Source organism: Pinus tabuliformis, chromosome Q (genome assembly GCF_031772625.1).
Source record: "Pinus tabuliformis cultivar Carrire ecotype Pingquan chromosome Q, CPIR1, whole genome shotgun sequence".
Classification (NCBI taxonomy): Eukaryota; Viridiplantae; Streptophyta; class Pinopsida; order Pinales; family Pinaceae; genus Pinus; species Pinus tabuliformis.
The window spans coordinates 1,134,075,339-1,134,088,246 of NC_142296.1; the positions used below are offsets into that span (position 1 = coordinate 1,134,075,339).

A 12,908-nucleotide genomic window follows, 5' to 3' on the forward strand; every position below is an offset into this window, starting at 1 on the left:
TGATGAGCGATGAAACAACACACTCCATCGTCCCATTCATGCTGTTGGGCTTCTCCTGAACCCTGCATTTTCTTATGCATGTGGGTTTGATTTTGATGCTGAGATCATGGATGGATTCTTATCTTGTATCCAGAAGATGGGGCGATCTCCAGAACAACGTATAGAGATCTCTAAACAAATTGAGACCACGAGTTTCATATCTCTTCAATCCCTCGTGAATTCTATGTGGGATGTGAAGAGAATGTTTCTTTCAGAGGAGTGGCTTGCTATGTCAATGAGCCGCAAACCAGAAGGAGAGGCCGTATGCAAACTAGTTTCATACCAAGAAGACTTCTGGGCGGGAGTGCAGGAGGTGTGCGCCATTACTGAACCTTTGGTAAAGGTTCTTCGGTTGGTTGATGGTGAGAAGCCCGCAATGGGCTATTTGTATGAAGCCATGGACAGGGCCAAAGAAGCCATTCGGGCCTACTATGATGATAAGGGAGATGATGGGTTTCAGAAACAACTCCTTCTATGGGGAGTGATTGATGAGCGATGAAACAACACACTCCATCGTCCCATTCATGCTGCTGGGCTTTTCCTGAACCCTGCATTTTCTTATGCATGTGGGTTTGATTTTGATGCTGAGATCATGGATGGATTCTTATCCTGTGTCCAGAAGATGGGGCGATCTCCAGAACAACGTATAGAGATCTCTAAACAAATTGAGACATATAAGATGGCAGGTGGCACATTTGGCTTACACAACAAGAAGCGCAACAGGTTAACACTTAAACATTTACAATATTGCAAATTTCCAAATAAATTTTTGAATTCATTAAACAATATTTTTTTTATAATATTAATTATTAATTATTATTTCATGATCTTTGTACAGGTTGGAGTCCCAGCGACTTAATGACATGGTCTACGTCTACTACAATCTTCGATTGTGGGTGAGGCAACTTGAGAGGACACCTGATGTGGATGCCATCTCATTGGATGGGATTGACACCACTGCTGCATGGAGGGTTGAGGCCGAGAGGCCTCTCATGGATTCTGCTGATGATTGGTTAGTGCAGGATGTAGTGAAGGGGGAGGAGGAGCAGGAGCAGGAGCAGGAGCAGGAGGAGCAGGAGGAGGAGCAGGAGGAGGAGGTGACATCGCCTACCCGAGCTACCACTGCCACCAGTAGAGGACGTGGTCTACCTCCTGTAGCTCATACTTCTAGTTCTTCAGCTTCTAGAGCACATCAGACTCCACTACCATTTCCACCAGCACAGGCACCAGGGAAAGTTGTGACATTTTCTCGCAAGAGGGGCAGAGGAAATCAATAGGATTAGACTTTCATTTTATTGTATATGAGTCTATGACATTATGACATGATGAGATACATTATCATATTTTTTGTTGATATTTTGAGGCTGAGCTGGGACTCAGGAGTCAGGACTTACTATTCAGGACATGATTCAATGTTATGTGTGATTTTAGCGCTAGAAATGATATTAAACATCTTATATATTAGTTTTTTTATCATATTTATGTGTCAATGTATTTATTTTATGTTGTAGATGGTTTAGATATTAAAAAAATTGAAAAAAAAATGAATATTTTTGTACCAAACGCTTTTTTCCCGCTTTTTTCCGCTTTTTTCCCGATTTTTTCCGCTTCATTCCCGGCATCGACTTAATCCCGCTCACGCATTTCACAACATTGATATTGATTGTGCTTGTCGTTTCCTGCCATATCCAGATCTTGGTTTTTCCAAACACTGGTGGATCCATATCCAGGTCGAGATCCAGATCCGGATATGCATCCGAATATACGGAATCCTAGTAACTTATATGAAAGCAACTTTTACATAAGTGATCATGAATTGGTAGTTGCACCATTTGAATCATATGCCAAATTCCATGAAGATGAAGTTGAAGAGCCTAAGTCACGTGGGAGTGTGGAATATGATCCAACCAATAGGTATTTCTTTCTTTTGGAAAAGATGCCATCAAGCAACTTTTCATGAAAAGAACACTCCATTCAGCTGAAAAGAGAAATCTGGATTTATTGGATTTGGCTATCCAAATGTCAGCCAGGATTTCCATTTCTTAGAAAGATGTAGATAATCTTCAAGTTGGGGCATGTTACCCACTGCCTGTGGGTAGTGTATATAGGAGAAAAATTCTCCTAATCAGTCCTTGTTAAAATTGGCAACTAGGGCCAAACTCCATGTGGGTCATCTTATTAATGGAAGCTGATATTTTTCTTGGATCCCTCTCATCGAGAGGTGTAGGATTGATCTAACGATCATCAGATTCCGATAAGTATTCATGGAGATATGAATTTATTTGTGTTATGGGACAATTCGTCAAGGTCGGCCAGCAACCAAATAAACCCCACTTGTGCTCAACGTTTTAGTATAAATAGAAGAGGACTTTAAGTCATTTGATACTCACTCACTCTTGTGATCTCTCTTCATCCTGTTTTGGGTTTGATGAGAGGGAGTGCCCTAGCATATACGCTGCCCTAAGATAACATGCCCTAGATCTAAATGCAGTCATGGGAGAATAGGCTCTACGTTGCTCTAATGGAGAAGACCTAATGCAGCCATGGAAGAAGCCCTTCTGTTATCATGAAGAAACGCCTACGCTGGCATGGAAATAAAGTCTATGCTGCCCTAATGAAGATCAAGCTTCAGCCATGGAGAAACTTATACGCTGCCCTAAATTACAGTCACGGAGAAGCCCTAGACGCAGTGAAGGAAGGAGCCTAATTGAGACCTATACACTGTCCTAAAAGGGTTCTAACCACTCTACAAAAGAGCCCTAATCCACTGATCAAAGGAATCTCCTTATCCACAGGTAAAGGAGATGCCTAGCCACAGTTTGATAAGAGATCTATCAGCTGTCTAAGGGAACATCTATACGCTACAAAAGAAGTCCTAAAGAACCCTAGCCACAGTCCTAGGAGGAGACATCAAGCAGCAGTTCATGCCCTAGCCATAGTTGGGATGTGCCCTATCCACTATTTGGAGGAAGGCTCTAATCCGCAGTTGAGGAAGCCTGATCCGCAGCTAAGAAGAGCTCTAATCTGTTGTCCAAGGAGGAGCCCTAATCTGCTGTCAAGCCATTGTAAAGTGCAGCCATAATCCGCAGCACATGAAGGACAAATGTAGCTGTTTGTGCAGCACTATCTCAGCTAGTCAATAAAGCCCTAGCCACACCAATAGGAGCCCTCATCATAGCATATAAAATTCTAGATGGACCGCGGTGATATCTTTGGTAACAGCAAGATAAATAAGGCAGTCTTAAGTAGCTATAGCCTAGTTGCCCTACTAGGCTGCAAGCCATAGCAAGCAGCGAAGGCTGATATACATTTGCAGCAAAGTGGACATTGTTTGATACGAGCAACTAAAGTATTGCAATAGCATGATGTAGCAACAAAGTATAGCAGCATGATGGAGCAACTGAAGTACTGCAGCATGATGATGATGATGTATTGAGTATGCCTTGAGTGTATGATCGGGTGAAACACAATGATAGGTGCAACTAATGATGAAGTGCAGCATAGCAGTCATTGAGTGCAAATCAGCGATGAGTACAACATTGGGTGTAGATCCGTGATAAGAGCAGCTCAATGATTGGAGCAGCACAGTGACAAGAGCAGCGACATGAAGTGCATAGCATGGTCATTAGGTCCAGCACTGTGATGATAAGTGCAGCATGGTGCAACATGGAGAGGTGCAGCAAGTGGACGAGATGCTGCACTATGATAGGTGAAAGAGTCACCTTGGAGAATCAGTTGAAGTAGCATGTCTTCCACTGATCTCATGTAGATATACAAAGTCAAAGTGTTGACTTGTGTTGTAAATGTACTATATATATATCTCTCTCTCTCTGTCGAACTATTGAAGAACATAGAAGAAGAATTGATCAAGGGTTTCCCCACATTGGGGTTTGTCTCTGGCTAGCGCCACATCTTGTGTCCTCTTGTCTTGGCTTGTCTTCTGCGATTTATGTTTATGTTCTATCTACAATTTACTTTAATGCTGATGTGATTGCTAATCTGGAAAAGATATTGAGCTAACTATGAAAATTGAAACAAATTGCTCTAAGCATAGAACATACCTAAATTTAACAATCCTCAGCTGGCAGCCAACATCCCCTTACAACCACCAGATAGCTCAATGTGCCATCGTCTCCAACACCTGAGCCAGCTATGTGGTCCCTCGAACACTTGTCATGAATGTATTTTTGAAGGTGGGCCTCCCAACCCCAAGGTATGGCTTTTCATTAGTAGAATTGAGTAATTTTCCTTACTTGTCATGGACACTTTTGGGCATGGATTGGTGGGGGGATTTGGCAGAAAGAGTGGGTTAGGCTTGTATTCTTGTTTCCACTACCCGATTTTGTGGTTACCCTTGTATCCTAGTCATGTGGGATCTCCTTTACTGACCATTGGCTTTAGGGTTGGCACTACATGGGAAATCCTGATTTTGGTTGTGTGGTCCCGCTTCCCGATACCACCTACATCACTCCCCTTCCACTCATTTTAGCCCCATTCATCTATTTTCCCATCTAGGTCCACATGTTTCCATTGGGTCCACAGGGTTAGCCTCCCCCTCTCCCTCCCCCTTGTCCACACCTTGAGTTGGGTCTAGAAGGATGCCCTGAAGGTTAATGCAGCTAAAAATAAAAGAAAAAGAATAATTTGGCCACTCTCAACAGGAAATGTACCACAAAATGCAAAAGATGGTCGAGACATACAAATTTAGTACGTGGGCAAAAGCAAAACATGAGCTCTACCCCTTATCCATGGCCATCACCCTGGTTCCTATGGGCCCTAGATGAGCCCCCTCTACCATTAAGGAACCCATGATTGTCCCAATCCCCGATGGACGATAAACCGCCCCACCTTAAAGGGGTATCCACTGCTACATATTACACATCATGCTCCCATAAAAATCAATAAAAGGCAAAAGGCATATGAAGAAGGGTGGAAAAACAAAGGTCAGGGTAACTCATGTACAAGCCAAAGCCCACTATGGAAGGGCATGCCACCATGAAGTGCCCCATTGATTCCATGATTTGTAAGCTCTTTTACTTGATTATTCTAATGATTAGTTGTATTGGAGGGCAAGGGGACGCATTAGATCTTATGCAGGATTGCAGGTGAATCTCCATTTGGGGCTTGGTCTCCCTATACGGGGTCCTAGCCCTCCAAAGGGCCACATTGGCACTTGTAGGGTGAGTGTTGAGAGCCATGGGCCTCCACCATAGTAGATATTATTTCATGGATCCCTAGCAGCACACATCGATTGCTCGTGTTCCACCTTTGCCATGAGGATGATGCACTTGGTTCACCATGCCCAACCGGCACCACAATTGCACCATACACTTTGCAAATGTTCCAAGATGCCTCCCGCTGTAGAAGGAGGGCTTATGTCATTACTCCAACCCTTACAGATGGTCTACAGGCATATTTGATCCCATTTGGAGACCCATGAAAACATCCTTGTGCCCCCACATCCACTTGGGAGCACCACAAGTTCTTGTTTGGAAAACAAGGGGCCAACCCCTTGTCCACTATGTTTGGAGTCCATTTCTACATCATGGCACCCCTTGGACTTCATTAGGCCTCCTCAAAGGCCCAACGACTCACTTTGTTCATCATTCAACCCTCTTGAGAGGCTTCTTATTATGTTATTGAGCTATTTGGTGGGCTTGTCACCAAAAGTATTGTTATTATGCACATTATTTTATTTTAGGGGCTCAATTAGGCCAATTTAACTAAAATGAATTCATTAGAGCGTGTATAAATAGAAGTGAGATGATTCACTTTCATCATCATCACTTGAATTGGGTTCTTATCTCTTGTTAGATTTTCGCTATCCCTTTTGGAGGAGGATTTTGGATGTAATGGATGAATTTTGATGTTTGGATATCTCTCTCTTGTCTTGGAGCTTCATTATTGGCATAATTTTGGTGATTGGATATACTCTTTGCACATGTAAGTAATATTTTCATGTCTATTCTTGTTATTTGCTTTAAAACATTGATGTTGTTGGGATTTTCGCTATACTAGATCTGAAATTTGTTTCTTTTCTTATGTGAAATTGTGTAACTTTAATCTTTTGTAGCGTTGCATCGTCTTATGTTTCATGTGTGAAAGGGTAAATGTTCCTAGAGATTGTTTTTATTAAACATGTCTTGATAAGTCATCAAATATTGCAAATTAAAGTATAAATTCTTCTAACAATTGCTCTCATGCCCTAATTGCCATGTGAAGTTGTCTAGGAGGCTCCTTGATTTGGTGTAGTTCCTCTAAATCACAAATTTCATCTTGACTCCATCTTCCCCAAAGGACTAGGCACTGATCCTTCCGTAGGTGTTCATTTTCAAAGAGAATTCTTCTCACCTTCCCCTCTTTGTCTAGGTCTAGCCTCCATAGGTCACCTAGGGCATCACTTTTCTCACGATTTAGCCATCAAAAGAATTCGATCTCTTGCCCACAACTACACTGGTGTGTCCTCAAGAAGCCCTCCAAATTTCACGAGATTCCGACAATGGGATCTTGAGATATTTCAAGCCCTAGCTCGAAGATCAATTCTTGCCCTTGGTTTCCCATTGGCTAGTAACCTCATTGGGATCATAGCACTAAATCATCAAAGCAAGATTCTTTCTTTGATCCTCTTCCTTTCCCCAATTAGGTCAAGTACATCCTTGATTGATCAACTCCATATCCTTGACCTAATTTCAAGTCCACTTGGCCCTTGGTGGTCCCGCAACTTGTTGACTCCAATTCCACAAAGATCACTTAGAACTTAGAATCCAAGCATTCACAAGGCCTTTTCAGACTAGGGGCTTCCTTAACAAAGTATACTCCAAAACCCTATCCTCAAAAGCCCTCTTAGCCCTTCTTAGAGAGCCCATCACCTTGCTTCCAAAGCAAGCAAGCTATACTATAGAGTCTCTCTTGTGAATAGGCCTTCAGAATCTCCCATCAGCTCTCCATTGATCCATTCATCTTGTGATTCCTCGTAGAACAGGTCTCTGGTGAAAGTCTGTAAAGAGCAGGAAGCCTTAACTGAGGTGACAGTGGGCTATCGCTCCATTGTTGCCCTTGACCTAGTAGTTGCCCTATAGGGTCCCCTCCTAGGACCCCTGCTAGTTTGAGGGGTAACAGGGCCAAAGCGGGGAAGCTAGCTCTCCTTGTTTATATAGACTGTGAGTTCTTGTGAAACTGCTGCTTGTCTTCTGGATGCAACAAACCTTATGTAAATGTATCTCGGTTTTTAATGTAATATATGATGCATTTTCAAAAAATATAGCTGAGATATTTCCAGAAATAATAATTACGCTTACATACCAGCTGTTCATCATTCATAGAACTCTTAAATCGACATTTAAAAACTGATTGTGAAGAACAAAACTCCACATTTTGTAAACTTGCACTGACAGAAGATTACAGAAAACATATCTAAAAGGTACTCAACAATTATAAAATTTTATATCTTTAAGCAATTGGAACGAAATTCAGACTTTCAGTATTCAATTTGAACTGTATTTTAGGCATAATATCCCTCAGGACAATGACATATCTTTGATTCCAAAAAACCTGGCTATACACTTTACTCAGGACCAGAGCTGAGATGACAAACTCTTCTATGCAAATTTCAGATACTTGGACTGCATTTTAGTGTAGCCACAATCAATTTCAAATACAACTTAAATATAAAATTAAAAACCATTGTCAATTGACAAAACAGCATAGTATTACTCATATACACACCCTGGCCAGTCAAAATATGGAAGTCAAACTCTTCTATTCAGATACTTGGACTGCATTTTAGTGTAGCCACAGTCAATTTCAAATACAACTTAAATATAAAATTAAAAACCATTGTCAATTGACAAAACAGCATAGTATTACTCATATACACACCCTGGCCAGTCAAAATATGGAAGTCGAGCAGTTCGAGTCTGGCCTTTTTTTAAGCAATATAACCAGCCTCTACTAAGTGCTGCAGATATCTGCTCTTCTGGGCTATCTTCCCTAAGTGCTGGAAATCTCACCTCTGTATGCACAGATTTATGAGAGCTCCACATCACCTTAAAACAATCCTGAGAACTGTAAAACCAAATCACCAGTTCAGTTAAATTAAATTATATATTAAATGTTATTTAGGAAAATATTTAATAAACTGTTTAGAATTTTCTCCTTCTAAATGGTATTTCACTATTGTACTTTAATAATAGAAAAGTTCAAAGCATTTCGGAATTATGATGTTAGAATTTACAAGGGACAAGTTTGTATTCCTACACACAACATATTATTCTTGCAAATAGTCTCAAAAGCATAATTTTCATTTCATATTTGAAATTATCTTGTTGGAACTGATAATTCTTGCATATAAAATACTGTGTCCGAGTTAACAATACTGATATTTCCAATATTTTCATATCTAGCTTAACCATTACACACATCCTACAATAATAAAACTGAAATTTGTGTTTTCAACAGTGTTTAGATAGTGAAGGACTAGCATACAAATGTGACAAGGACAGTCACTTGAATCGTCAAAATCTATTTGGAAAGAGGTCCTGCAGATCACTAATGGAAACATCACATGGGATAACAATAATTGGCTGGAATGTTTTGAAGGCTGGACTTTAGACAAATCTGTTTTAGCCCATAGAGCCATGTCTTGTTCTGTAGAGCTTATGGTTATTCAGAAATAAAATAATCTTCCAAGGAAAAGAAATGTCTATGGATCTGGTGTCCCATAAAATTAGACTGGTCACTGTCTTATAGAGACAATTGGAAGGCTCCAAAACAAAAGATATCCAGGATTTTAAAGGAATCTGTCAGTGATTTTTCTATAGCCTGGGATTTCTTTGATGGTGCCTGTCAAGGAACTGCAGGTATATGTGGAGCAGGGGTTATCTTCATCTGGACAAATGTCATTTTCTTTCTGGATTTATGGCACTGTCCTTTGAAATAATAATAATGTTGAGTTTTACCAATGTGACGCAGAACAGTTGGTGATGGATTGTACTGTTAAGGCACTCCTTATGTGAAGGGGTCACTGGTTCAAAACCCTGTGGGTCCAGCCAACAAAAATTAATAATAATAATAGAGCTGAGTTTTAAGATTTGTTAATTTTGATGAAATCAACTTCAGATAAAGGAATCAAGAACTCACAAGTGCTCGGTGCCTCCAAATTGCTAATGGACTGGGCTAATGGCAAGTGTCAGATCACAAATATGGCTCTAGGACCTATCATGAATAGAGCTCTGGAGATCAAAAACCAGTTTGAATTAATCACCTTCACTCGAATTTTCAGGGAACTCAACTCAAAAGTGGACTCTTTTCTAAGGCTGCTCTCTCTTTGCACGAAGGATCACTGGTTGTGTGAAAATTCAAGGGTGCCAGGTGGGGGAGCTCTCTTCTGAATCTGTCATATCTATCTTTTGATCGGTTATAGGATTCTTGCTCTAAAGCAATGGATCGTTGAGTGCGTTTCCATGTGTCAATATGGGTCTTTTTAGTTGTTCTCAGAAACTGAGGGATGGGGGGGATCTCTCTTCTGAATCTGCCATATCTATCTTTTGATGTGTTAAAGGATGATTTAACTAAAGCAGTGGATTTTGAGTGTGTTTCCATGTGTCAATATGGGTCTTTTTAGTTGTTCTCAGAAACTGAGAGATAAAGTCTTACATTTGGACCTGTCCTGTTTCCTGGATGACTGTAATGACCACAGACTTTCTGAATTTCCGACAAGAGCCGAGAGGTTATGCTGATGTATATTTTTATCTCTAATTTGAATTTATCAGAATATAGAGTTCTATTTTCAGAAAATAAATGTTAATACTTAAGAAAACATTAGATTAAAATGATGAATGTCCAAAGAGTCAACAAATCAAATGGAAATACGAACCAGAAAGCAGCATTTTCACGTGGTAGTTTTAGTTCAACGCATTTAGGACACCTGCAAAAAATCCAATCACATAGCACATTGTCAGCATATCAGACATAACAGAGTTCTGGATTGATTTCAATTCAATGAAGATACTCAAGTAAAACAAAACATTAAACTGAACACAGAATGGCTGAATAATTTAAACGAAGGCCACCTAAATCTTAAAAAATACAAGAAAGTTTAAGAGTAATTTTCATTTGTTGCAAAAATCACACACACTAACTAAGTACAATGTTTAACGTTAAATTCTAATAAGCCGCTGTGCTAAATCACATAATAATATATTAAAAAATAGACAATAATAAATACATAAATAAATTTATACAAGTCATATGACTATTCAATGTATATTTATATCAATGTTGCAAATATCATTTTACGGAATATATCACTGAGGGTCTGGAAAGAAGCTTAGAAGAAATATCAGCAAGCCAGGAAAATTCAGTATATCAGCAGCCTAAAAAAATCAGAAGAGAAAGGAAAAATTGGGAGAGATCGGAGATATTTATAACAAAGGGTTATACAACGTCACATGCTACAGTATGCCATCACCTTCTCAACATCATTTATCAACAATTACATATATCTCTCCACATCTTGTGCAAGTATATCTTCAAAGAAGCAAGAAATTTTAAGAGTAATTTAGTCAAATTAGGCAAGCATGCAAACAGTCAATAAGATTCAGATTTCCCCCACACATACTGTAGCTCCCTATAAGCCATGACCTTCCATTTGTTGCATGAATCATGCACACCATGCATTTAAGAGAATATAAACATGTCTTGCATGAAGACAATGCATCCTATGTTTTATTCTCCTTTTCCAGCAATAACTAAACCTTTTCTCTTGTTCCAACACCTCAACATCATTTATCAACAGTTACATATATCTCTCCACATCTTGTGCAAGTATATCTTCAAAGAAGCAAGAAATTTTAAGAGTAATTTAGTCATTAGGCAAGCATGGAAACAGTCAATACCCCAATTCAGATTTCACCCACATATACCGTAGCTCCCTATAAGTTGTGACCTTACATTTGTTGCATGAATCACACACACCATGCATGTGAGAGAATATAAATATGTCTTGCATGAACACAATGCATCCTATGTTTTGTTCTCCTTTTCCTGCAATAACTAGACCTTTGTTCTTGTTCCAGCACCAGTCTTAAAACATTGTTTCCTGGAATGGTTAACCCCTTTCCCTGCTTACCAATCCTCTATCATCTCCCCTAGAATGTCTTAAAACTTCTCCAAGCCCATATTCCTCTACCAAACTGAACAACCCTTGCGCCAAAACTCTTCAAAAGAAATACAGCTCCAACTAGAATATTTAACCCACAGTCTCTCATTGTTAACAAGCATGCAAATAGTCAATACCCCAATTCAAATTTCCCTAACACGGAGTCTAGGTCCCCATAAGTCATGACCTTTCATTAGTTGCAGAAATCACACGCACTATACATGTAACAGAAAATAAGCATATCTTGCATGAATAGACCGCATACTATGAACCAATGTTTTAAAACTCCGACTCCGGTTCCGAAACAGCCGAGGGTCGGCTCCGGCTGCGACTAGATATTGACTCGACCAATTTGATTTCAATGACTCGGTCATTGTAAAAAATACATTAAATATTTATTTTTTTATTAAAAAAAACAACAACAACAACAAAAACAAAAACAAAAAACAAAAAACAAACAAAAAAAACAAAAACAAAAACAAAACAAAAAAAACAAAAAAAACAAACAAAATTCAAAATTTTAAAAATTTTCATTCATATTTCCAAACACAAAGCTTTAGAATATAGAGAGAAGACAACATATGATCAAAGTAGGCTCATGAATATATCCATTATATCAAAATGGCCCCCAGTGCACTGTCCAATACAAAGTTCATACTTAGCCACCAATGCCAAAATCCTTTTCTGCCTCAACCTAAGACAATTACTAGACTACAACAACAATAATACCAATTCTTTGGCCCTAATGAAGTCTCAAAACCCTTGATTTAATTCTGATCAAGCTCCAGAACAATCAGAGGTAAATATGTATTTATTAGTCCATTGCCAGAATGTTTGCCTTTTTAAAAACATTGTATGGCTCAATGCATTGTTTCAGTTTTCTAATTCATGCCACTAGGATAACCATACTTCGGCCTTGTAAGTGATAGATTACTTTAGGGCTATAAATATGCAATAAACAACAACCCAACCATTGATATGTAGGAGGCGAAACAACTTTTGACAAATGTGCTTCAGGATTTTTGTCAAAGAGCCGAGCAAGCCGAATTGTTACTAAGTCGGCCAAGTTGTTACCAAGTCAACCAAGTCAATGACTGGCTTGGTAACAACCCGGCCAGCCGTTCCATTTCGGCCACCGAGCCGTCTCGGCCAGGAATTGGCTCGGTCTGACTCGGCCGAGTTGGAGTCAACTCAACCGTTTTTTAAAACAATGCTATGAACTAGACCTAGACCTTTTCCTCCTTTTCCTACAAGAACTAGACCTTTTCTCTTTTTCCCAAAACTAGCCTTATTACGTTGTCCCCTAGAATGGTTAACCCTTTTCTCTGTTTACCAGTCCTCTATATCTTATCATCTCCCCTAGAACATCTTAAAACTTTTCTAAGTCTCTATTCCTCCCTAGGCTGAACAAACCATAGCTATACAGAAAATGTATTCTATTAAAACACCAAATGGGATATATACCAAACAAGAGGATATTGACAAAATGGTTTCAGTCACAAGAATAGAATATCACCTAGTACAAAATAGTTTCAATCACATGACCTTACCGAAGAACATAGGGTGGCCATGCAAACATGTCTTCAATATGGACCTAGGTAAACTTTCAAAAGCCTACACAGTTGTGCAAGTAGTCGTTGACTTTGAATGAATTCACAGTGGCACTTTTGTATATGGCTTTTCATTTAAATTCTACAAGGTAACTAGTAAT

At 39.4% G+C, this 12,908-nt stretch overlaps 1 protein-coding gene across 1 annotated transcript in view; it reads right to left on the reverse strand.

The window, feature by feature from the left end:
• The window catches only part of LOC149223542 (methionine aminopeptidase 1A-like), a 212,673-nt gene that overhangs the window by 182,935 nt on the left and 16,830 nt on the right, over positions 1-12,908 (reverse strand). Inside the window, exons 4-5 of the mRNA XM_089385870.1 lie at positions 9,914-9,964; positions 7,918-8,103 (exon numbers count right to left, since the gene is read on the reverse strand). Of these exons, the coding sequence (XP_089241996.1) occupies positions 7,918-8,103; positions 9,914-9,964 (237 nt within the window). The remainder of the gene's footprint in view (positions 1-7,917; positions 8,104-9,913; positions 9,965-12,908) is intronic.